This window comes from Delphinus delphis, chromosome 17 (genome assembly GCF_949987515.2).
Source record: "Delphinus delphis chromosome 17, mDelDel1.2, whole genome shotgun sequence".
Taxonomy (NCBI): Eukaryota; Metazoa; Chordata; class Mammalia; order Artiodactyla; family Delphinidae; genus Delphinus; species Delphinus delphis.
Genome location: NC_082699.1, coordinates 1,933,903 through 1,958,448, shown reverse-complemented (window position 1 = coordinate 1,958,448; position 24,546 = coordinate 1,933,903). Strand labels below are relative to the sequence as shown.

Genomic DNA, 24,546 nt, shown 5'->3' with positions numbered 1-24,546 from the left:
CACGCCGGCCTCTGCCGCCGCAGGCTCACCCCGCACTCCGTGCCCCTCCCTCCCCCCGGCCAGAGCCCCCGAATCAGCGGCTATTTTAACCCCGTCCCGTCTGAGCGAAGAACAGACGCCCTCCGGGGACCTACACGCAGAGGCGGGTCCAAATCCAAAGCTGAACCCCGGGAGCTGTGCGAACAAAGAAGAGAAAGGGAAATCTCTCCCAGAAGCCTCAGGGGCAGCAGATTAAATCTCGACAGTCAACCTGATGTACCTGCATCTGTGGAATACCTGAATAGACAGCGAATCATCCCAAACTGAGGAGGTGGACTTTGGGAGCAACTGTAGACTTGGGGTTTGCTTTCTGCATCTAATATGTTTCTGGTTTTATGTTTATCTTAGTTTAGTATTTAGAGCTTCTTATCATTGGTAGATTTCTTTATTGATTTGGCTGCTCTCTTCCTTTTATATATATATATATATTTTTTTTTTCAGTTTTCACTTTTTGTGAGTGTGTCTGTGTGTATGCTTCTTTCTGTGATTTTGTCTGTATAGCTTTGCTTTTACCTTTGTCCTAGGGTTCTGTCTGATTTTTTTTAATATAGTTTTTAGCGCTTGTTATCATTGGTGGATTTGTTTTTTGGTTTGGTTGTTCTCTTCTTTCTTTCTTTTATTACTTTTTAATTTTTAATAATTAAAATTATTTTAATAACTTTATTTCTTTTTATTTTATTTTTTCCTTTCTCTCTCTCTTCCTTCCTCTCTCTCTCTCTCTCTTTCTTTCTTTTTTTTCTCCCTTTTCTTCTGAGCCACGTGGCTGACAGGGTCTTGGTGCTACGGCCGGGTCTCAGGCCTGTGCCTCTGAGATGGGAGAGTCGAGTTCAGGACATTGGTCCACCAGAGACCTCCCAGCTCCACAAAATAAAATGGCGAAAGCTCTCCTAGAGATCTCCATCCCAATGCTAAGACCCAGTTCCACTCAACAACCAGCAAGCTACAGTGCTGACACCCTGTGCCAAACAACCGACAAGACAGGAACACAACCCGTCCCATTAGCAGAGAGGCTGCTTAAAATCATAATAAGGTCACAGACACCCCAAAACACACCACCAGATGTGGTCCTGCCCACCAGAAAGACAAGATCCAGCCTCATCCACCAGAACACAGGCATGAATCCCCTCCACCAGGAGCCTACACAACCCACTGAACCAACCTTAGCCACTGGAGGCAGACACCAAAAACAAAGGGAACTACGGACCTGCAGCCTGTGAAAAGGAAACCCCAAACTCAGTAAATTCAGCAAAATAAAAAGACAGAGAAACATACAGCAGATGAAAGAGCAAGGTAAACACCCACCAGACCAAACAAATGAAGAGGAAATAGGCAGTCTACCTGAAAAAGAATTCAGAGTAATGATAGTGAAGATAATCCAAAACCTTGGAAACAGAATGGAGAAAATACAAAAAACATTTAACAAGGACCTAGAAGAACAAAAAAGCAAACAAACAATGATGAACAACACAATAAATGAAATTAAAAATTCTCTAGAAGGAATCAATAGCAGAATAACTGAGGCAGAAAAACGGATAAGTGACCTGGAAGATAAAATAGTGGGAATAACTACCGTAGAGAAGAATAAAGAAAAAAGAATGAAAAGAATTGAGGACAGTCTTAAGAGACCCCTGGGACAACATTAAACCCACCAACATTTGAATTATAGCGTTCCCAGAAGAAGAAGAGAAAAAGAAAGGGACTGAGAAAATATTTGAAGAGATTATAGTTGAAAACTTCCCTAATATGGGAAAGGAAATAGTCAAGTCCAGGAAGCACAGAGAATCCCATCCAGGATAAATCCAAGGAGAAACACACCAAGACACATATTAATCAAACTATCAAAAATTAAATACAAACAAAAAATATTAAAAGCAGCAAGGGAAAAACAACAAATAACATACAAGGGAATCCACATAAGGTTAACAGCTGATCTTTCAGCAGAAACTTTGCAAGCCAGAAGGGAGTGGCAAGACATATTTAAAGTGATGAAAGGGAAAATACCTACAACCAAGATTACTCTACCCAGCAAGGATCTCATTCAGATTAGATGGAGAAATTAAAACCTTTACAGATAAGCAAAAGCTAAGAGAATTCAGCACCACCAAACCAGCTTTACAACAAATGCTATAGGAACTTCTCTAGCAGGAAACACAAGAGAAAGAAAAGACCTACAATAACAAACCCATAACAGTGAAGAAGATGGTAATAGGAACATACATATCGATAGTTACCTTAAATGTAAATTGATTAAATGCTCCCATCAAAAGACATAGATTGGCTGAATGGATACAAAAACAAGAACCATATATATGCTGTCTACAAGAGACCCACCTCAGACCTAGGGACACATACAGAGTGAAAGTGAGGGGATGGAAAAAGATATTCCATGCAAATGAAAATCAAAAGAAAGCTGGAGTAGGAATTCTCATATCAGACAAAATAGACTTTAAAATAAAGACTATTACAAGAGACAAAGAAGGACACTACATAATGATCAAGGGATCAATTCAAGATATAACAATTGTAAATATTTATGCACCCAACATAGGAACATCTCAATACATAAGGCAAATGCTAACAGCCATAAAAGGGGAAATAGACAGTAACACAGTCATAGTAGGGGACTTTAACACCCCACTTTCACCAATGGACAGATCATCCAAAATGAAAATTAATAAGGAAACACAAGATTTAAATGATACATTAAACAAGATGGACTTAATTGATATTTATAGGACATCCTATCCAAAAAAAACAGAATACACTTTCTTCTCAAGTGCTCCTGGAACATTTTCCAGGACAGATCATATCTCAGGTCACAAATCAAGCCTTGGTAAATTTAAGACAACTGAAATCATATCAAGTATATTTTCAGACCACAACACTATGAGACCAGATATCAATTACAGTAAAAAATACAAACAACACATGGAGGCTAAACAATACACTACTAAATAACCAAGAGATCACTGATGAAATCAAAGACGATATCAAAAAATACCTAGAAACAAATGACAATGAAAACACGATGACCCAAAACCTATGGGATGCAGCAAAAGCAGTTCTAAGATGGAAGTTTATAGCAACACAATCCTACCTCAAGAAACAAGAAACATCTCAGATAAACAACCTAACCTTACACCTAAAGCAATTAGAGAAAGAATAACAAAAAAACCCCCAAAGTTAGCAGAAGGAAAGGAATCATAAAGATCAGAGCAGAAATAAATGAGAAAGAAATGAAGGAAACGATAGCAAAGATCAATAAAACTAAAAGCTGGTTCTTTGAGAAGATAAACAAAATTGATAAACCATTAGCCAGACTCATCAAGAAAAAAAGGGAGAAGACTCAAATCAATAGAATAGAAATGAAAAGGGAGAAGTAACAACTGACACTGCAGAAATACAAAGGATCATGAGAGATTACTACAAGCAACTATATGCCAATAAAATGGACAACCTGGAAGAAATGGAAAAATTCTTAGAAAAGCACAACCTTCCGAGACTGAACCAGGAAGAAATAGAAAATTTAAACTGACCAATCACAAGCACTGAAATTGAGACTATGACTAAAAATCTTCCAACAAACAAAAGCCCAGGACCAGATGGCTTCACAGGCAAATTCTATCGAACATTTAGAGAAGAGCTAACACCTATCCTTCTCAAACTCTTCTAAAATATAGCAGAGGGAGGAACACTCCCAAACTCATTCTATGAAGCCACCAACACCCTGATACCAAAACCAGACAAAGATGTCACAAAGAAAGAAAACTACAGGCCAATATCACTGAGGAACGTAGATGCAAAAATCCTCAACAAAATACTAGCAAACAGAATCCAACAGCGCATTAAAAGGCTCATGATCTTAAGGAGAAACTAAGACGGTGAACAATGAAATCAAACGTGCAAGGTTGCAGATAGTTTCTAGAGATCCTTGGAAACTGGGAAAAAAATTAAGAATACATCTCCATTTCTTAGAATAAGATGCTGGTTAGCTAATATAAATCAAGCACTGATGAAGTTTTACATGATAGAAAGAGAAAACAAACTCATCCAGATATTATGGTTCAGATATTTGGGGGCAGAGAAGAACGCTGTTTATGTCACTCCAGGTTGGTGGTTGTTACCAGAGCATTTTCCTTTAACTGATTTTGCTTCTCACAGTTTTCTGTCCTTGCACTACTGAATTTAAAGATTTTCTCAGTGCTCAGATTTTTAATGCAGGTTACCATGGTGGGATGGTGGGAAACCTCTCCTCAGGGTTGGTCTAGAGATATCGATTTTCTGAGAGTCAACTCAGCAATCCCATTCTTCCCTCAACACCTGAGACTTACAAATACCTTTTAATAATAAGATACAACTAGCCCCTATTTTATCAACATTTTCCTTTTATATGTAAAATTTCTCCTGAAATTTGAATGGTTTGAATCCAAAGGTATTTTTTTTTAACTTTATTTCTTCAATCAGACATTTGGAGCTCTGAGAGAATTTTTAAGCTAGTTTAAGGAGATCACTTCATTAATTGATTAAGAGAGCTAATTTTAAGACAAAACTCAGGGGATAAAATTGGAACATAAAACCACAGTGCCTTCATTTATTGAATAAAATGGGGGAGCAGTCCAGCTCTATTAAAGTAAATTAGATTTAGCTCTGAACCTAATTGGGGATATTCCAAGTTTTCCAGACAGAAATCAAATAATGTGACTCATCCTGTTCAAGATAGGTGACAGGCTTCATGTTACACGCAGAATAAAAGCCAAGTCCCTTAGCATCCTGTTATGTGCCCTCAGCATCCCCTGAAGCTTTATCCTGGACCCTCGTCATTCTGACAAGGACATCTACATACACGGTCCCCTCTGCCTGGAGAGCGGTTTACCTTTACTTTTAACCTCGTATACACTCTGGCCACATCCAGGAGTTCAGCCTAAGGGCTCCTTCCTCAGCTTCTCCTTACCTGCAGTGATTACTTCTATAGCACTGGATCATGGCTGGGGCTTACGTTTCTCTACATGACACTCTGGTCAATGTCTGCTTTTCCTCTAGCATGTAAAGGGCCTGACGTCAGGGCAGGTTTCCTTTACTATCTTCTCCTTGACCTATCCTGAGGCCCGCCAGGGTGTATGGCTTGAGGCCACGGTTTAGAGAATAAATGAATTACTTGAGCTCTGTTGATCCAGGGTAAAATGAGATTAGAAAAAGTGAGGTGACATTCTAGAGTGCATCCCAGAAAATATTAAAACACACACCACTCAGTTTTGAGATAGCCTTTCTACAAAGCATAATTAATTTTATAGCTAGCTAGGAACAAGGATATAAAGTCCCATCTAAAGCATTTTGTGCATGACTCTATCCAACGATTTTGCCAGTACAACTCTGAAATTCCACTAAATCAAACCCAGAATGTTTTTATAATGCTGGGAATCTTGCCAAATAAATCCTTTCAATTCAATATTTTCATTACAATCAATCAATCATATTCTGGGCTTTGGAAAGAAAAGGATACACAGACCCCAACATTACATATCCATTTAGAGAATGGAAAATACTTAACGAACAGACAATAACAGACAGTAATTAAGGTTTAGAGCCCAGTCAACAGGTGTGGGAGAGGCACCTACAGGAATATCATCCGAAAGAACATGGACAAATACCCTTGTACATTTGAATGCCACGCTTATCTGCCAAAATCACTGAGTCTAGCTCTGGCGAGATTACTGGCTTTCCCACATAAGTCATGATCGCCTTCAAATGGAAATCCAAAGTAGGGAATTCTATAGAGGCGGAAAGTAGACGGCTGGTTGCTCAGACCTGAGCCGGGGATGGGGTATAGAAGGCGGATGCTGACGGTATGGGTTTTCTCCTCAGTGGATGAAAATGTCCTAAAACTGACTGTAGTGATGGGTGCACACATCCGTGAATACAATAAAAGTCATTGAATTGCACACTCTAAATGGGTAGGTTGTACGGTATGTGAATTACATCTCAATAAGCTGTTTAAGTTAAAAAATCATCCTTCAAATGATAATTCATCAGTGGTTTTACCTGATTCTTGGAACTAATGCACACTCTTCTAGCTAAGCTTTATTACCTGCTTATTACCCTCCTATTTCTGTGGTGCAAAGGTATGTACCCTGTACACACCTTTGGGGGAAACAGAAGAATCAGACTCAAATAATGAGAACAGGGCAGAATGAGGAAATGAATGCAAATGTGCCTGTGCTTGTAGCAACACTTGATATTTAAAGACTTTTGCCCTGAAATCACTAATAAATGAAAATACAGACATTTATGACAACTGCTATGAAGATGTATATGTTTGTTTGGTAAATATGGTATAATTAATACCCAACCCTTGATATTAAGAAATTGTTTGCTTGATGCTGGACATTTCAATCCATTTATTTCAGTTTCAAATAAACCAGAATGTGAATAACTTAGAGAGGAAACATTATTTGTGTTTCCAAAGAGAGAGCGTAGAGATAATTCAGTGCAGGTTTTACAGCTATAGAGCGTATTTATTGGGAATAAGGACTCTGTCATCAGCTTTGATGGGGGTTGCGGCCCAGCTCTGCCGCTTACAACAAACAGGTAAATTACTTAACCTCTTAATACTTAACCACTGTCTGTAGAGGTCCAGCAACAGTTACCCACTTTCTGGACACTAAAGACCAGAGGAAACAATAGAAAGTATTTAGCTCAGAATCTGGCACTTCAAGAGCAGTTAATAAATATTAGCAACTATTGTTTATAAATGATAAGATTTTAATGGAAATAGTACTTATACTTTCACTTTGATTGCTGCAAAGTTAAAGATTCCAGATGGAAATCACCTTTGATCACAAACATTTCCCCGAGGGACGTGGATAACTTATTGTTTAGGGAAGAAAAGCTGAGTCTTTTGAAAAATACTCCACAAAACATTTTTCTAGTAATAATATTCAAAACACTCTTTCTCTAAAAGGTAATTCTTTTAATGACAAGGACCGGAGGTATGATTTAATAATATGCGAATGGATGGTATTGCATTTTAAGAGACACAGAAGAAAAATTAAAGTCTCACGGAGTCAAGATGGCAGCTTACTTTAAGGTGATTATATGGTAATTCTTACAAGAAGAATGGGGCAAAAATGCAAGACTATTAGACCCCTTGATGAGAAACTTTGGTGATTACTTGGGGTGTAGTGTGGAGACCATTAATTTATATTTAGAAATGGTAAGTATCTGGATGGCTCAGACAAGCGGACCAGAAAATGCAACAGGAATACTGATGCACGTAGAGCAGAGCCAGAGGCCACACGCAGATCAAGGTGAAGAGGGCATTCCTGCAGGTGGATGCAGGAGGATATAAACCAGGTGGATGCAGGAGCCTGAGCGCTTCTAGGAGCAGCTTCAGTCTGAGGACACAGAAAAATAGTTGATCATAAGTGGAAAGTTTAGTGATTCTTTTGTCCAGCTTTTGGAGAATGTTTTTTTTGAAATCTAAAAATGTAATTAGAAGAGCTTGGTGTTTTAATGACATGCAAACAAAAACAAAAACTAATACAAGGGGAAAAACACCCAAGTTTGTGATTTCTGAGGGATGTTTGAATCAAGGAAGACTGAGTCATGGTAACAGCCACGAAGCATCCCAAACAATTGTCAGAAAAGATCCAAAGTTACAGCAGATACGGGAATGGCTCTAAAAAGCAGCACGAGACTAAAAATGATGTAAAAGGGAAGGATTCCTGGAAGACTGAGAAAGGAGTGAGCACGCTGCTCAAACCCCAGAAGCCACTCACGGCCGAGTGTCAGGTCAGCAGCGAGGGCCGGAGTTCCTCTCTGCTCTTTTCTGAGGTCATGGATGGGGTTGGGTCTTGGACAGGGCTGGTCATGGACGGGGCTGGGGATGCACTGTGACTCAGAGACACAGGCGGGACCAGGTGGACATGTGTGCATGCCATGCCTCTAGATCCCACCTCACTGCACCCCAGGGCCAGTCACTAGATTTGCTAAATCGATAGATAAATAAATGGTCAGCATCAAAATATGAATTTGCATTTAGGCTAGAATACTTTCTTAAACTGTTGCTTACGTATATTTTAATTCTGAGATCTAAAGAAAGTAGTGCAAATGGATAAACACAGTTCATCCAATTTACATATGACAGGGTAAAGGGAAAAAGGATTGGTATAAAATATTGCTATTTAAAATAAATAAATGAATGATAAACAAATAATCACATGTTGAAATATGTTAACGGAATGAAAGATAGTTTAAAAATAGAAAAGCAAAGGTCAGAGGTAAGTAGTGAGAAACCTAAAATGGAAAACCCTAAAAGGAAAGTCTTCAGGCTGAATGGATAATATTCTAAATAAAAATACTGATGTTTTTATTTCTGGTTGGTTTGTGTGTCATAAGAATTATAAAATAATTTCTTTTTCGTCAAACCTCTTAATATATGGCCCCCATCACAATTCAAATATTACTTCTGTGGCCAGTATTTTGAATGGAAAATATATACTTATTTGATTTAAAAAATAACTCTATTTATTACATGTATAAGAGTTTTGTTTGGGTTGAAATAATGTAAATATTAAACAAAAATGATTTATTTGGCAAAATTCTTAACGTTTAAAAACTGTCTAGGTTAAAATGTGGCATTTCAGTAAAAATAAGTAACATCGTATTATTGAGTTTCACTCTAAATGGAAATAGAACAGAAAGAAAAGAACATTTCCATCCTGCACGAAATTCATACGGCTCCACTCCCAGAAAGAGAGTCAGTGCTTATGTCAAATGAAAGCAGCTCTCGTGAATGGATTTTATTCACACTCAGCTCCTGTTCTCTCTTCATGGACATTTACTATCTTCAGTGGTACCTTTAAATCCTTCATGGCAATCTCAATAAATATGGAAAAAAACAAGAAAACTTGTTTCTTGGTTTATTCCCACAACATCATTTCCACATCCTGTAATTTGTCCTACGTATCTCCTTGGCCTTAGTTGATGACAGACAGAGTGAAAGAAAAAATAAACCTTAAAACTAACATTTTATATAGTAAATACTCTCATCACTTGACGAAGACCATGCCAGTCAACACTGGTCAGTTTTCTGAATCATTTTCGTAATGTCAACTAGAGATGACAGCCACCAAATTTAGAGTTCCACTTTCCAAGTGTATGTACCTCAACCTGTGTTAAAATTTCATGAAATGTACACCTGAGATGTATGATTTTCACCCTACACAGGCAAAATGCCTAACCCAACAACCAAGATAAAGTTAAATTTCATTGATCTCTGCAGAGATACAGGTTTCTAAAGGGCATTTAAAATCATTGAGTTAATTTTTTCAATATTTATATAACTTTCTGTCCTTTTTTAAAATTTATATTTTGTTTCATTGATGATACACTGCAGGTGTGGTACATCTTTAATAGTCAGTGATATACAGAAAGAAAAGCCCTTTGAAATGTAACAGTAACTAGAAAAGAACAGATATGGTCCGTTTTTAGAAGAATTGAGGTGCTAAAACTTTAAATGTATCCTATATACTTGGCATTGGAACATGAGATTTTTCTGATTTCTTAAATAAAAAAAGAAAACTGCACAAAAGAAAAAGATGACTAGAACAGAACTAATACTTAACTTACTATCAGACCTTATATGAACCTAAAACATGTTCGGCTCCTTTCACTGACAGACCAGTATTTCCCGCTCTGGCTGGTTAAAAGATATGCACACCGCAAGGCCATATTTGATATTTTAGATGAAACCAGATAAAGAAAAGTAATGGGTTATATTCAATTCCAGGTAAGGTAAATTTCCCAAATACTTCTCTCAAATCTCTTAATCAAAAGGTGGCCAAGATTTTGAGAGCCTGCTTAATTTCCTCTCAGTCCAAATATTGAGGAGTTTGCTGTAGCCATTCTCGTCTACTTATCGATCTGCAGAAAGTTAAAGTTCACAGAAACGCGGGCGTTACGGCACAGACTTTGTAAGGATAGACAGGAGAGACGGGCTACCTTTATGCTTAATCCAAATCCTCCTACAGTTTGTCTTCTAATGGTCACCGTTCTTTCCTGAAAGACAGATTTTAAAAGTGGTTAGTGTTGCCTGCTACTGTACCTACACACCACTTTCCACCTCTCGGTTTTGTGGACATTTGGTGACAGCATAAAGGCCCCAAACTTTGCAATAAATGGAGTATTTTGGAATTTTTAAATCGAAGGCTAACTATTTGTCAAGATAAAAGGGACTGCAGTTTATTAAACTGCTAAATTCTCAAGGTAACTTCTTTCAATGATTTTTTGGACATAGTTTGGAATCTGAACTTTAAAACCTCTTCTCATTCTCACATTATGTGTTCTTGTTGTTGAAAAATAATTCAGCATCACACGGTAAATATTATCTTTGCCAACCAAGGTCATATCTCCATTACTACCAGTCATGTGGTTTGTGGAGACTTGAGTGCTGGGCTGGAAGACTGCCATGTTTCAGCACATAAATGGTCCATGTGTACGTCTGGGGTTGGAACTCTAAATAAACCAGGTTCACAATGATTGCTTGTTTGAAAGAAGAATGCATTTTACAGTTAACTGATACCTATAATAAAATTATCAGTTTTCAAAAGCAGTTCTCTTTTGCCTTCCACAATGGAACCAATCATTCAACCACTGGCATATGAAATTTAAAAATCGCAAAGAGCCACATTTGGACAAATCCTTTAGTTTCCAATTAAAAAAATCAATATTACTTTTTTGTGGTGATCATCTCTACATAATGCATATCTCCTGGCATGCTGAAGGGCTGAGAGCTTTTATTTAGAACCTTCTCCATTTATTTATAACCTTCCCATCTTCTTGAGCCTTCCCCTACCTAGAAAGGTTTAGACTCCACCCTTCCTCCCTGGTACCTGGAATAGATATTTGTTTTCTGGTCCTTGTGTCTCCACAAAGGCTCAGTTTATTTGGCTACATTATCTACTCCCCTACTTAATAGTCACCTGAGGTATTCCATCTGTGGTAGTCTAAAAAATACATTCTAAACAAATTTTAAGTACAATGGAAAAATACATTTAATAAAATTATTTCTTATATATCTTTATATAGAATTCTTTCTGAAGAAAGAAAAGTTACTCGGCACATTTAGGTATCTAATTAATATTTATCCACATCCTATTCCAACAGCTATATCACAGAGGAGCTCAAATACTGCGAGACTCAGCGGGATAAGTTGATTACATGGTCGTCTTCAGTCTTACCAAACAGACAGGCGAGCTGCTTTCCCACTGCCTATCAAACTAAACTAAAGTTCTTAGACGGCACAGCTATTTTCTTAATTCTTTTCTGTAAGGAATAAATACTTGATTCCTTAAAATAGTATCAAAACCAAGGGTACAGTTAGCTCAGAAAACCCACATCAACTGTCTCAAAATAAAGATTTCAACCTGTCAAAGCAAATGCATTTTTTTTTTTTTTTTTTTTTTTTTTGTGGTACATGGGCCTACTCACTGTTGTGGCCTCTCCTGTTGCGGACGCGCAGGCTCAGTGGCCATGGCTCACGGGCCTAGCCGCTCCGCGGCATGTGGGATCTTCCTGGACTGGGGCACGAACCCGTGTCCCCTGCATCGGCAGGCGGACTCCCAACCACTGCGCCACCAGGGAAGCCCGCAAATGCATTTTTAATAGCAAATGGTATCACCTCAAGTTTCTAGAACATCTTCCATAGCAATTATTAGCCGCAAGGGCAATTTGGTGAGCAAACTCTCCTGAGCAGCAGAGTGCGCGCTGAAGCCCTGCTTTTTTCTGAAGGAACGGCAAGCATGCAGGTTATTAAAGGTCTATGCAGTGCCTTTATTCATTCTGTACAAGACTGCCTTCTAATCTTTGGTGGAGAATATTCAGCACATGTTCCAAATTGGATACAAAATTGCTGATGCAGAGAAGAGTTTGACTAAAGAGTCAGCAGAACCTGTGGAAAAGCTCAGAAGCAGCACTTATTTTAATGTTTCTTAAACACACGGGTACACACGCACGCTCTTGCAAACGCACGCTCTTGCAAACGCAGACAGCGCCTCTAGACGCTACTGCTTCATTAGCTGACTCGTAAGGAAGTGGGGAGACACGGGCAGGACCAATTACTTCGCGTTTTAAAGCCAAAATTTTAAATTGGTGCCTGCAGGTAGCAGGAGGCATGGAAAGGCACACCCCCGTTCAGACGGTACCTGCTGACACCCTCCTGCTCATCTGTATGTCGTGTCAGCTGTGCCCTCCAGCCCCTCCCCACCTGCCCCAAAAATCAGAGGAAAGAAAGGGATGTTAATGAATTGTTTCAGCTGCTCACCTCATAAATCAGAGGGTATCTGGAAGCTGCTCGGGAGCTGTATTTAGTTAACACAGTGTGAGTTTCATAAAGACGTTGCCTAGCAACAAGGCCCCATCCTTTGGGAAACCAAGTATAATTGGTTATTTTATTTCTTTCTTTCTTTTTTTTTTTTTTTTTTTGCGGTACGCGGGCCTCTCGCTGCTGTGGCCTCTCCCGTTGTGGAGCACAGGCTCCGGACGCGCAGGCTCAGCGGCCATGGCTCACGGGCCCAGCCGCTCCACGGCATGTGGGATCTTCCCAGACCGGGGCACGAACCCACGTCCCCTGCATCAGCAGGCGGACTCTCAACCACTGCGCCACCAGGGAAGCCCTATTTTATTTCTTAAAACACAATTGAGACGTGCTCCCACACACTCATATATACGACAAGCCTTCATTTATTCTTCCTATTCCTTACAAAATGAAAGGATGGAGCCCAAGAGTGGGATCAGCCCGTATGAAGTTGTGCCACACACCTAAATTGATTCATGTTATGGACAACATGTTGAAGCGCTTACCTTGCGTTATATAAAAACATAATTATTATCACCCCTGCCCTCTGGAGTATTGTATTTGACATACTCTCTGTGTTTACTGTCTGAACTACATGGGAACCAACACACACATGTTACCAAACAGAACACATTGCTCTTGTACATCCAGGAATGGACGTTTTTGAGACACACAGTGAAAAAGGGGAGGGAGTGGTGAGAATAAGGCAGAAACTAGAGAGACTGCAATGAAGAACTGTACTGACTCTGTGCGCTGGGAACAAAGAAGATGCATAGGAAAGGAGAGAGGAAAAGTCATGAGCTCTTTTCGACAATTCAGGAAGAGTAACTAAACCTCAAAGAGGGATAAGAATAAAACGGTAGCTTCTAATTACCAAAAATCTAAATACTATGTGCCCTTATATATACAGTGGAATATTACTCAGCCATAAAATGAAACGAAATTGAGTTATTTGTAGTGAGGTGGATGGACCTAGAGTCTGTCATACACAGTGAAGTAAGTCAGAAAGAGAAAAACAAATACCGTGTGCTAACACATATATATGGAGTCTAAAAAAAAAAAACCGTACTGATGAACCTAGTTGCAGGGCAGGAATAAAGATGTAGTTATAGAGAATGGACTTGAGGACACAGGGTAAGAGGGGGAAGCTGGGTTGAAGTGAGAGTAGCACCCACATATATGCACTACCGAAGGTAAAATAATCGGCTGGTGGGAAGCATCCACATAGCACAGGGAGACCAGCTATGTGCTTTGTGACCACCTAGAGGGGTGGGACAGGGAGGGTGGGAGGGAGACGCAGGAGGGAGGGGATATGGGGACATATGTATGCATATGGCTGATTCACTTTGTTGTGCAATAGAAACTAACACAGTATTGTGAAGCAATTGTACTCCAATAAAGATCTATTAAAAATAAATAAATACTATGTGCCCTTACGGGTTTCACAGCACTCGTGATTGTTTATTAAAATACACCGTGACCTTCACTGTTTCTTCCCTCTAGTTTTCTGAGTTCTGAACCTATGTCTTGTTCACAGTTGTCCTTAGAATTTAGCATCAGGCCTAAATCAAAGTTAGATAATCATCTGCTAAATGAATAAAGAGGGTTTTTTCCCAAACATTTTCATTTCAAACATGTAATCATCACAGCATTCCACCTGCGTAGGCAATATTTTCCCAATTAAGAGTGAAAAAACTAAAATGCAAATGAATTACAGTCCCTTGGCCAAGATCCAAATCATGATCGACATGAAAGTGTCTCTGATGCCCACCACCTTTTCCATCACACAGGCCCAATACAAGATGGAGAAATAGATGAAAGAAGCAAAGATACTGAAAACTAGGGAGCAGAAAGGGAAGGCGTCCTCAGAAGCAACGCTCTTCCTCTGAGCCTGGGAATGAGGCGAGCACAACCCCCACCTAGCACTACCGACCTTCAGCTTGTGCTTGAAGTTACAGTTACAGCGCAGCAGAGCAGCGATAGGGGATGAAAGCCCTGCGGGCTAGAGAGGGAGAACGGAAACTGCCTTTGTTCTTTGTCTATGCAGAAAAATCCAAAGAACCAACAAAAATCCCATGGAACTAATACGCAATTACAGCAAGGTCGTAGGAGACACAGCTAATATACAAAAGTCAACTGCTTCCCTGTATATCCGCCATGAGAACCGGAACTTGAAATTAAAATCACAGCGCCATTTACAGTAGCCCATTAAAAAGGGGATACTTTGGTATAAATCTAACAAGTAACGTTTTCTATGTGGAAAACATAAAGTGCTGAGGAAAGAAATCAAAGATGATCAAGATAAACAAGGAGGGAGATTTTATATTCATGGATTAGAAGACTCAATATTTTCAAGATATCGATTCCTCCTAACTTGATCTATGGAATCAGTACAATCCCAATAAAAATCCCAGCAAGCCCTTTGTGGGTATCAAGAGGCTGCGTCTCAGACTTCTATGGAGAGAACCCATAACGGCCAACACGAAGCTGAGGCAGAAGGACCAAACCCGAGGACGTGGGGTCCCTGATTCAGGACTTGCCATAAAGCTACAGGAATCAAGACAGTGCAATTTTTTTGAAGACTAAACATATAGATCCCTGGAACAGAACAGCAAGCCCAAAACTAGAGCCAAGAAAAAAGACAGAGTCAATCTGATCTTGACAAAGGAACAAAGGCAATTCAATGGAGAAAAGGATAGTCCTTCAATAACCCAAAAAAAAAAAAAAAGAAAGGAATCCAAATATGAATGTTATCCTTTCACAAAAGTTAACACAGACCGAATCACAGACCTAAACATAACCACAGTCTTATATAAAGATTCTAGGAGAAAACCTGTATGACTTTGGGTTTGGCAATGAGCTTTCAAAAGGAACACCAAAAGCATGGTCCATAAAAGAAAAAATTTGATGTTAGGAAATATTAAAATTGAAAACTTCTGCTTTGCAGAAGATACTGTTAGGAGGATGAAAAAAAGTCACAGATTGGAAGAAAATATTTGCAAAATATCTATCTGATAGGGACTTGTTTCCAAAATATGCAAAGAACCCAACACTCAGCAAGAAAACAACCAACCTAATTTTAAAAATGCCAAAATATTTGAGCAAACACCTCATCAAAGAATATACAGATAGCAAGAAAGCTCTTGAAAAGGTACTCTACAAAATTTATTAGTGGATTGCAGGTTAAAAAATGAGATAATATTACACACCTTTTAAAATGGCTAAAACCCAAAACGTTGACAATATCAAATGCTGGGGAGGATTCTCATCACTAAGAATTCTCATTCCTTACTGGTGGGAATTCAAAAAGAGAGTTTGGGGGTCTCTTACAAAGCTAACACAGTGCAGGAATTGCACTCCTAGGTATTTACTCAACTAATTTAAAAATTTATGTTTACGCAAAAGCTGCACGCAAATGTTTATAGCGGCTTTATTCATAACTGCCAAAAACTGAAGTGACCAAGATGCTGTTTATTCATAGAATGAACAATAATTACACAAACGAACAAATAAATAGAAATGATCTATCCAGCTCCAAAAAGACATGGAGAAAACTCAAATGGATATCACTAAGCAAAAGAAGCCAGTCTGAAAAGGATATATACTCTGATCCCATCTGTAAGACGTTCTGAAAAGGCAAAACTAAAGGACAGTGAAATGACTAGTGGCTGCCAGGAGTTCGGGCAGAGGGAAGAGGTTGAATGGATGAAGCACAGGGAGTTACAGGGCGAGGAGACCATTCTTTAGGGTACAGTAATAATGGACACGTGACACTGTGCATTTGTCAAACCCCATAGAACTTCGGAGAAAAAGCAGTCCACCTTCACACATGCGCGTTAGGAAGCTAGGGGGCCCAAAGCGAAGTGTGACAAGTGATCTAACTGCATTACAGGTGTGCGTCAGCCCCTTACCGAGCGGGCTGGGCAGACGCGCTGCCTGAGCGACTTTGGAAACGAGTGGCGTCTGCGAGACGCAGGCTACGGGCTGAGACCCTCCTTGATGAAGCTGTCCCACGCGAGGGTGTAGTGACGATCCTGACACTGCTATGCATGCATGCTGAAATTAAACAAGCACCTGGCGGGGGGGACCAGCTTCTCACTGTGGGGTGGGAATTTACAGACACAAGCAGGGGGACAGCTAGAACAGTCCATGGGCAAGGAAGACAGCGGGGAGGCATCAGTATGAACCCATGTTTAGCTTAGTACAGACAGAGGTGGTTACATATAGAAATACTCATAGATAAGTGAATCTACAAAGGTTATTGTCTGTCTTTTTAAAAATGGCTCTTCGGGGCTGTAATCCATGTACCTTAACACCAGCTACTGAAAGTGTACGATTTAGATGCTTTTAGTAGTTTCAGTTATGCAGCCATCATCACAATCAGTTTTAGAACATTTGTGTTCAATATTCCAGAATGCACCTAGAACCCCTCACTCCTGACCCCCCCATTCTAACCTTAGGCATTTAATCGACGTTCTACCTCTGCGGGTTTGCCTATTACGGACATTTCCCATAAATGCAATCATACAGTATGTAGTCCTTTGTGTCTGTCTTCTAACTACGATGCTTTTAAGGTTCATGCTGTAGCATGTATCAATACTTCGCTTCTTAAACTGTCAGATAACATTCCACTGCATGGGTATACCACACGTTATCCCCCCCTCCACATTTAGGGTGTTTATAGGATTTGGCTACTAAGAATCACGCTGCTATGAACATCTGTGGACAAGTTTTTGCGTGGACATGCGTGATCGTTTTTCCCGAGTATATACCAAAGAGTGGAAACTGGGACGGCCAGGCCAGGCTGTTGCAGTGAAGCCGGACATTCTACCAGCATTGTCCGAGGACCCCAGCTTCTCCGCATCTTCAGGACCGCTTGTTCTTATCTGTCTTTTGATTATAAACATCCTAGTGGCTATAAAGTGTACCTCGCTGTGGTCTTGATGTACATTTCCTTGATGGCTAATGACGTTGAGCATTTCTTCATTTCCTTACTGGCCAATTATACATCTTCTTTGTAATAAAAACATCTATTCAAATCCTTTGCTCATTTTTTATTGCCCATTTTATTAATGAGTCATAAGTTTCTGACTGATTCTTGAAAGATATTTTTGGCATATATAGAAATCTGGGTTGATAGTTCTTTCTCTTCTGCAGCTGAAAAATACCATGCCACTTCCTTCCAGTTTCCATTGTTTCTGGGGAGAACTCTACTATCATTTGAATGGTTTTCCCCCTATTCCTGAAGTATTATCGTGTCTTGCTGCTTTTAAGTTTTTTCTTTGTCTTTAGTTTTCAGGATTTGACTATGATGTGTCTTAACACAGGTTTCTTGGGTTTATCCTTTTGAGACCTGCCCCCCTTCTTTAGGTTTATGTCAGTTGCAAACTTTGGGGCGTTTTCAGGCATCATTCCTTCAAGCACTGTTTGAGCTCTGACCTCCTTCTCTTTTCCTGGGACTCTGATGACATAAACGCTGGATCTTTCATTATAGTCTCATGGGTCCCTTATTTTTTTTCAGACCAGTTTTTCTCTTTAGTTCAGAAAGGGTAATTTTTATTGTTCTGTCTTCAAGTTAATTGGTTCTTTCCTCTGTCCTCTCCATGCTGCTCTTGAGCCCATCCACTGAGTTTTTATTTCAGTTGAATTTTCAGTTCTACAATTTCCAGTTGCTTTTTGCTGAGACTTTCTCTTTTCTCATTTGTTTCAATCCTGTTTGTAACAGACCCGAAACCATTTTATGACAGCTACTTCCCAATCCTTGTTAGATAATTGTAACATCTGTGACATTGCAAGGTTGGCATCTGTTGATTGTCTTTTCTTACTCGAGGTGAGAATTTCCTTGTTACTCCTGGTCATAGGTGGGAAAGTTCCAGCTGCTCCAGGCCTCCGCTGACAAGAGCCTGGGTGGGAAGTGCAGGGCTGTCTGGTCACTGCTCCCTGAGAGGCGTCCACCGCGGTCTCATCATCAACGTGCTACAGTAAATTCTGACTTTCCACGAGGCCTCCTCCGGTACTTCTCCAGGGCAGGGTGGAAGAAACAACGTATTTTTAAACAGCAGATTTCTCTATCTGTGGTACAAAACAACTGATGAAGTCAGTTCCAAGGGAGAAAAATAATAAATATACCAATGACAGAAATGACAGTTTTGACCAAAACTTTCACTATTTAATCTATTATGTTAAACATGTAGGATAGTATTTACATAAATAATATAGGCCTTATTTTCACATTATTGTCTATTTCGTTTCACCTAGTTTGTATGAGTCTTCATTTCCAGAACAATGCAAATTTTAGTCTATCAATCTACGTTTAATTTCATTGAAGTATTACAAATTTAATTAAAATAATTTATATGAAGCAATATAACCTTCATAAACCTATAAACTTTAGAATATCCTTAGGCTCCTTTTCACTAATACCATATTAAAAGCACTTTGGAGGGGCTTCCCTGGTTGGCGCAGTGGTTGAGAGTCCGCCTGCCGATGCAGGGGACACAGGTTCGTGCCCCGGTCAGGGAAGATCCCACATGCCGCGGAGCGGCTGGGCCCGTGAGCCATGGCCGCTGAGCCTGCGCGTCTGGAGCCTGTGCTCCGCAACGGGAGAGGCCGCAACAGTGAGAGGCCCACGTATCGCAAAAAAAAAAAACCGCTTTTGTTTGAAGCAATAATAATGAAACTCCTTTGCATCTAAAAAGGACTGACTCCCAGAATGATTCTTTTGAGGTGAGAAGTTTTGTTTCCTAATATTATACAGAAAGATTACTTATCCAGTTTAAATTGCTCATCCAGGATAATCATTAGAGGCAAAGTAAATTAGAGAAAGGGACAAATATTCAGATCAGTGGTCCATCAGTTATTTTAGGAAACAACTATGACCCCACGTTAGGTTATAGAGCCGAGAGGAATACAAGTTAGAAATGGTTAGAAAGCAGAAAGTGGGAAGGAGGGACCCAGGCTTTATTTTTCACTTCTACAATCTTCTACGGTAATGCGGTCACATTCAATGCTGTCACAGCCAATTCTGTAAATTAGATGTTCTCTCCTTCTCACTCACAGGAACCGAGATTCAGAGAAGGAAGTTAACTCACACAGGGTCACAAAGCTAGCAAATGGCCAGGCTGAGATGACAAGCCAGGTCTGTCTGATTTTAGAGCCAATAGATTTTCCACCGTAACACACACACACACACACACACACACACACACACACACAAGTAACCTTGGTTCTGACACTCTTTTGAGTCAGATATACTAACTTCTTTCTCTAGGATAACACACAACAAAATGATGAATAAAATAAGACACACAAACAAAAAATAATGTCAAAGTGTAACCAGGGCAATAAGAAGAAAAAAATTTCATGGTTGTCAGAAAGGAAGACTAACTGTCTCCTGATAGGTAAGAAGGTTCCACCCAAACTGTGACCCTGATCGCATCCACCGCGGGCCCAGGACTGGAAGGACCAGGGAGGGAGAAAAGCGGCTCGTGGTGTGTGTAAGAATGAACCTTTCTTCCACTATTTGCCCATTTTGAATGTGGCTCCGGATGAAAGATTTAAAAGCTAATTCTCCTGAGAACTTGTCAACATGAATTGGTCTACATGTGGGTTTGAGATGATATTCAGTCTACCTGTGTGGTCTCGAATCCCCAGTGGAGAATTTAGTTTAAAGAATACCTGGGTCGCCAGTAGCCTCAGGCACCTCGAAAAAGCAAATGAAAATGAAAATTCTGCCTTTGTAACACATTGTAGAGCCAAACCCAAGAAATTCCCACAGAGCACCAAAGGCCATGAACTCAGGGTGAAAATTCGCAGAGCACAACGAGTGAGTCGGCAGAACAGCAAACAGGCAAACAAGGAACAGTGGCGGGTTAGGTTCTGTAGAGACTGCAGATCCTAGAATTCCAGACGCACCACGTAAGTAGGATTTTTAGAATGATGAATAGAACAGGAGGAGATATCAAACGTACGATAGTGACATCAAATATTACGCATCAAATATAAAATGGGACAGACTAGAACTTCTAGAAGAAAAGAAGTTTCCAGAATCAGAATTTCAATACATAGTTTAAGCAACAGACTAAATCTAACCAGAGAGAGAGTTCCTGAACTGAAAGGAAAGCAGAGGGAGTTGCCGTCTGGCCTCCAAGGCCATCTGGCGCAGAGTGTGGAGCAACAGAAGAGAGTGAGGACTCAGAGGCTGACGTAACGCCCACCTACAGGTCAGGACCACAGGCAAGAACAGAGAGAGGGAGATAAGCAGAAGCTTTTTAAATGATTATGATTGTTCTGAATTGAAGAAATGCATAAATCCGCATATTCAAGAATTCCTGACTCCCGTGCAAAGCAAATAAAAACAAATCTTCATAGTTGCTTCACAGTGAAACTGCAGGTCACCACAGGTGGGGATTCCTAAATATCCAATGCTCTTGAGAGAAGGGTCAGGCTCCCTACAGAGGAAGCATAAGCAATAGATGGTAGACTTTCCAAAACTCTACCTCAACCTGACAGCTGGGGGAAAAATGTATAATAAAATAAAGCAAAATGTCAATCTTCTTACAAGATAAAGAAAAACCACCAAACAAAACATTTTAAATATCTATCTACCAATTATCTACATACATATATTGAACATAGGCAGGTAGATAAATAGATAGATAGACAATATTCTATACATATACACAAACACACACACAATGTGAGATAGATAGATACATGATAGATAGAGCGAGCTCAGGGAAAGATTTATATTATTTATATGTAGTAAACAAACTTAAAATTAAGAAGATTAGAAACACAAAATGCAAAACAGTTTTGGTTTTTTTTTTTTAATGGAAAGAAGAAAGGGCATCAGTGAGGGCAGGGGAGGCTTCAGAGTGAAGGGTAACATTTTCCTTCTTAAACTGGTGACGGGCACATGGGTGACCATATCCTTCTTGCTCTGTGAGTTCAAATTATATGTTATAAAAATTCATTTCTATGAATATGTAAGTGGGGCAATCTGGCCTAGAGCTGGCCTAATGCCAACACCCGTGCTCTGTCTGTTGATGTGGAAGCACACTCACTTGCCAGGCGGGGCTGCTCTCATGTACGTCAGTCCTTAATCCTCACCTGGTGCACCTGTGACAATGCACATCACCTTTCCTACGAGAATGCATTCCTCTCTTGGATAACTCGGTAGTAGAGAGATTACCAAATAGTGAGCAACAATCCAGAAGACCACCTCTGTGCATATAAGTTGTAAGTGTTGAGATTAATAAAGGAAAAATGATGTTATTGCATGAGTTATTTGAAAACGCTAAACATAAAATAATAGGGATTTTTAAATATACTATTAATAAGGGACACACCCAGATCGGTGACTGTAGGCTGATTCAAGTTGGCAGATAAACTACATTTCAAACCAAATAAATTAGCAATCTGGATTGAGAAGCCATGGTTGCTAAGGCGGCAAAATCTGTTATGTGTATGTCCAGTGTATGACAACCGTAATAGGATTTATAAATTAGAAGACTAATCAGTACGTATTATGGTGATGACTTGTTATTCTGTCCATTCAAGCATTTCATTCACTATTTCAAGAAAAGTGTTTGTTATTATTCTTACGTACTTTTATTTCAGTAATTGTGCATGTAATCATTATAATATATTCAGGCACACAATTGGATGTTTCTTACAAAGACTCAGTGGCAATAAACTTCAAAAGTAATATAATAAAGAAATGATATTTTTGTTCTAAAAATGAAAGATTTAAGACTTGTCAATAAATTTGCTTTATACGTAAGAAGCAAATCTTTCGTTAAAGTTGTTTTGAGGGTAAAATAAAACTTATGGTGCAGGATAGATAAACGCCTTTAAAAATCTGCATTTTACACAGCATGTTAAGCATAATGTCCTTAATATCCTTTATATACACTGTAGACCTAACGACGATCTCGTGAGAAAAATTAGCTCAGTTTATAAAGTGTACTTCTCCCATTTCTTTACCATTATTGTTCTTGGGGTAAATATCATCACTCATTTTCTTTTTCATCTGGGAGATTCTTCAACTAATAACACCAGACTGTCTACTGCGTCTGGTCTGTGTGTCACCATCCCAGGAGCTGCCAGCATCATGACCTCGTTGTTGCCGGGGCACCACTGCTGTTGCCGGTGACCTATCACAACTGCTGCCACTGAGGGACCATCCCCACGTGGCCAACACCAGGGGTCTGGAGACAACATCTTTACTGGAACTAGTCTTCCTTCCAGGACCTCCTCATCTACTGCAGCTTAAGCCCTGGGAAATTTAGGAACATCAGTGGCCACAGTGGTGACTGCTGACTGTTGCAAAAAACAAACAGCACACAAGGAACAGCAGAGAAGGGTTCCAGCACTGTCTTGTGAAGTTAGCAACTTCTCTGACAACAACAGAGAAAGCACCCTGGTTCAAGATCATCCTTTGTTCATCCTTCTTTTATAAAATCACAGTGAGCTAGACCACAGTGACCTACCTATAACTTTTTTTTTTTTTAAATTTTTAGAAGTATCCATACCCTCTCCTTTCCTAATCTTATTAGCAGCATTTTTGGAATGGCTGTCTCCAAAACAGAACAGGTTAAAAGGAGAAGCAGACACATACAATACCCTTCACTGCTTCATTCATAAATATAAAATCAAATGTAAAAAGATCAGGATTAAGCCGATACCTTCTGTTCTGATTTTACTTTACTAATGACCCCTTTAACCTCTAAAACCGATTGGGGAAAAATCACATATATTTACTTAGAATAGATCAAATTTTATTGCATGTTCTAATAGGTACTTGTTGGCATTGAGATTTCTTTTTTAAATTTGAAAAATATATATAACGTGTATATTGTGCGTGTGTGTGTGTGCGTGTGTGCGTGTGTGTGTTCACAGATTCTGATTTCTGTATTAAATGGCTCTTTGATGGGAAAAAAGAGAAAAAAAATCTGAGGATACACATACCAACCATCTTAGATGACCTGGTGAGAATCCACCCCAGTGAGCACACAGCCTACTGTAGCTGCGATCTCTCTCCTGATCAAATTTTCCACAGATAAGGAACCTCACCCCCGACTTCTCTGCATCCCATCCCATCCCATCACATGTGGAGTGAACACTGACTCTTATTGCAAAAGGCAGGTATTAGCTTCTCTTAACGCTGCCTTCAGGAAATTACGGTTTCACACGTGGGATTACTAACTGCATGTTTTCTCCCACAAGGAAAACTAAAGGAAGTTCCTTAACTTTGTTGATTCTAAATCCTAACGACGCTCATTAGAACTCTGATTACAGTGACGCTATATATCTGGTCCTTCTGCCATATTTAGACTTCAGTCTCCAAGATTTTCTTATTGTTTACTGGCAACACCTTTGAAACTGGTGTGTCTGTGATGAAATATGCGGCCATCTCATATTGATTTTAGTCTCATTGGCCTTTTAAAAATATTTTGCCAACATTTAAAACCAGCCTTGGCTAAATTTGATGTTCCTTCAGGGCAGCACTGAAAGAGATAATATCCCGGAGACAGACACAGCTTCCTCAGACTTAGGGGGCGGGTCACTCAGGAGACTGACAGGGACCGAACATTCAATTTCTGAGCACAAGGGAAGGTGATTTCTTCCTCTTATAGTAACTGAAGCTTTCACATTTCTACCTGATGGACAATTGCTCTGTATCATTCTGATATATGTAACATATGTATATATATATATGTAATATATATATATATATGTAATATATCTTTTCCAAAAAAAAAGGAGAAAGAAGGAAGGAAGGAAGGGAAGGAAAGAAAGGAAGAGAAAGAAAGAAAGGAAGGAAGAAAGAAATTGACCACTACTCTTCTATTAACTAAAAGAAAGAAAGGGCAACCCCGTGGGCACAATTTAATCAGCCTTGACAGCCAGAACCGTGATTCAGGATACTTTAAATGGTCTGTGACAGAAGAGCAGTTAACAGTCTGCAGAATGCCCATCTTCTTTAGTTAGCAGGAGCCTAAGGACCCAGTGTGACTCTGCAGGATGTAGTGAGAAGTGTGGTAGAAGGTCAAGTTCAGCATTATTCACCCCAACAAGACACTGAGATGAGTCTGTTGATAAGCTACAGATTAAATCTGCCTGCTGAGCCACTACTGGTGTCTAGGGAATCC

The 24,546-nt window shown here is 39.6% G+C and overlaps 1 protein-coding gene across 2 annotated transcripts in view; it reads right to left on the bottom strand.

Moving 5' to 3' along the window:
- The window catches only part of SNTG1 (syntrophin gamma 1), a 460,317-nt gene that overhangs the window by 160,570 nt on the left and 275,201 nt on the right, over window positions 1-24,546 (bottom strand). For both annotated transcript variants that reach the window (XM_060035135.2, XM_060035134.2), the window contains one exon: window positions 10,039-10,095. In XM_060035135.2, the coding sequence (XP_059891118.1) occupies window positions 10,039-10,095 (57 nt within the window). The remainder of the gene's footprint in view (window positions 1-10,038; window positions 10,096-24,546) is intronic.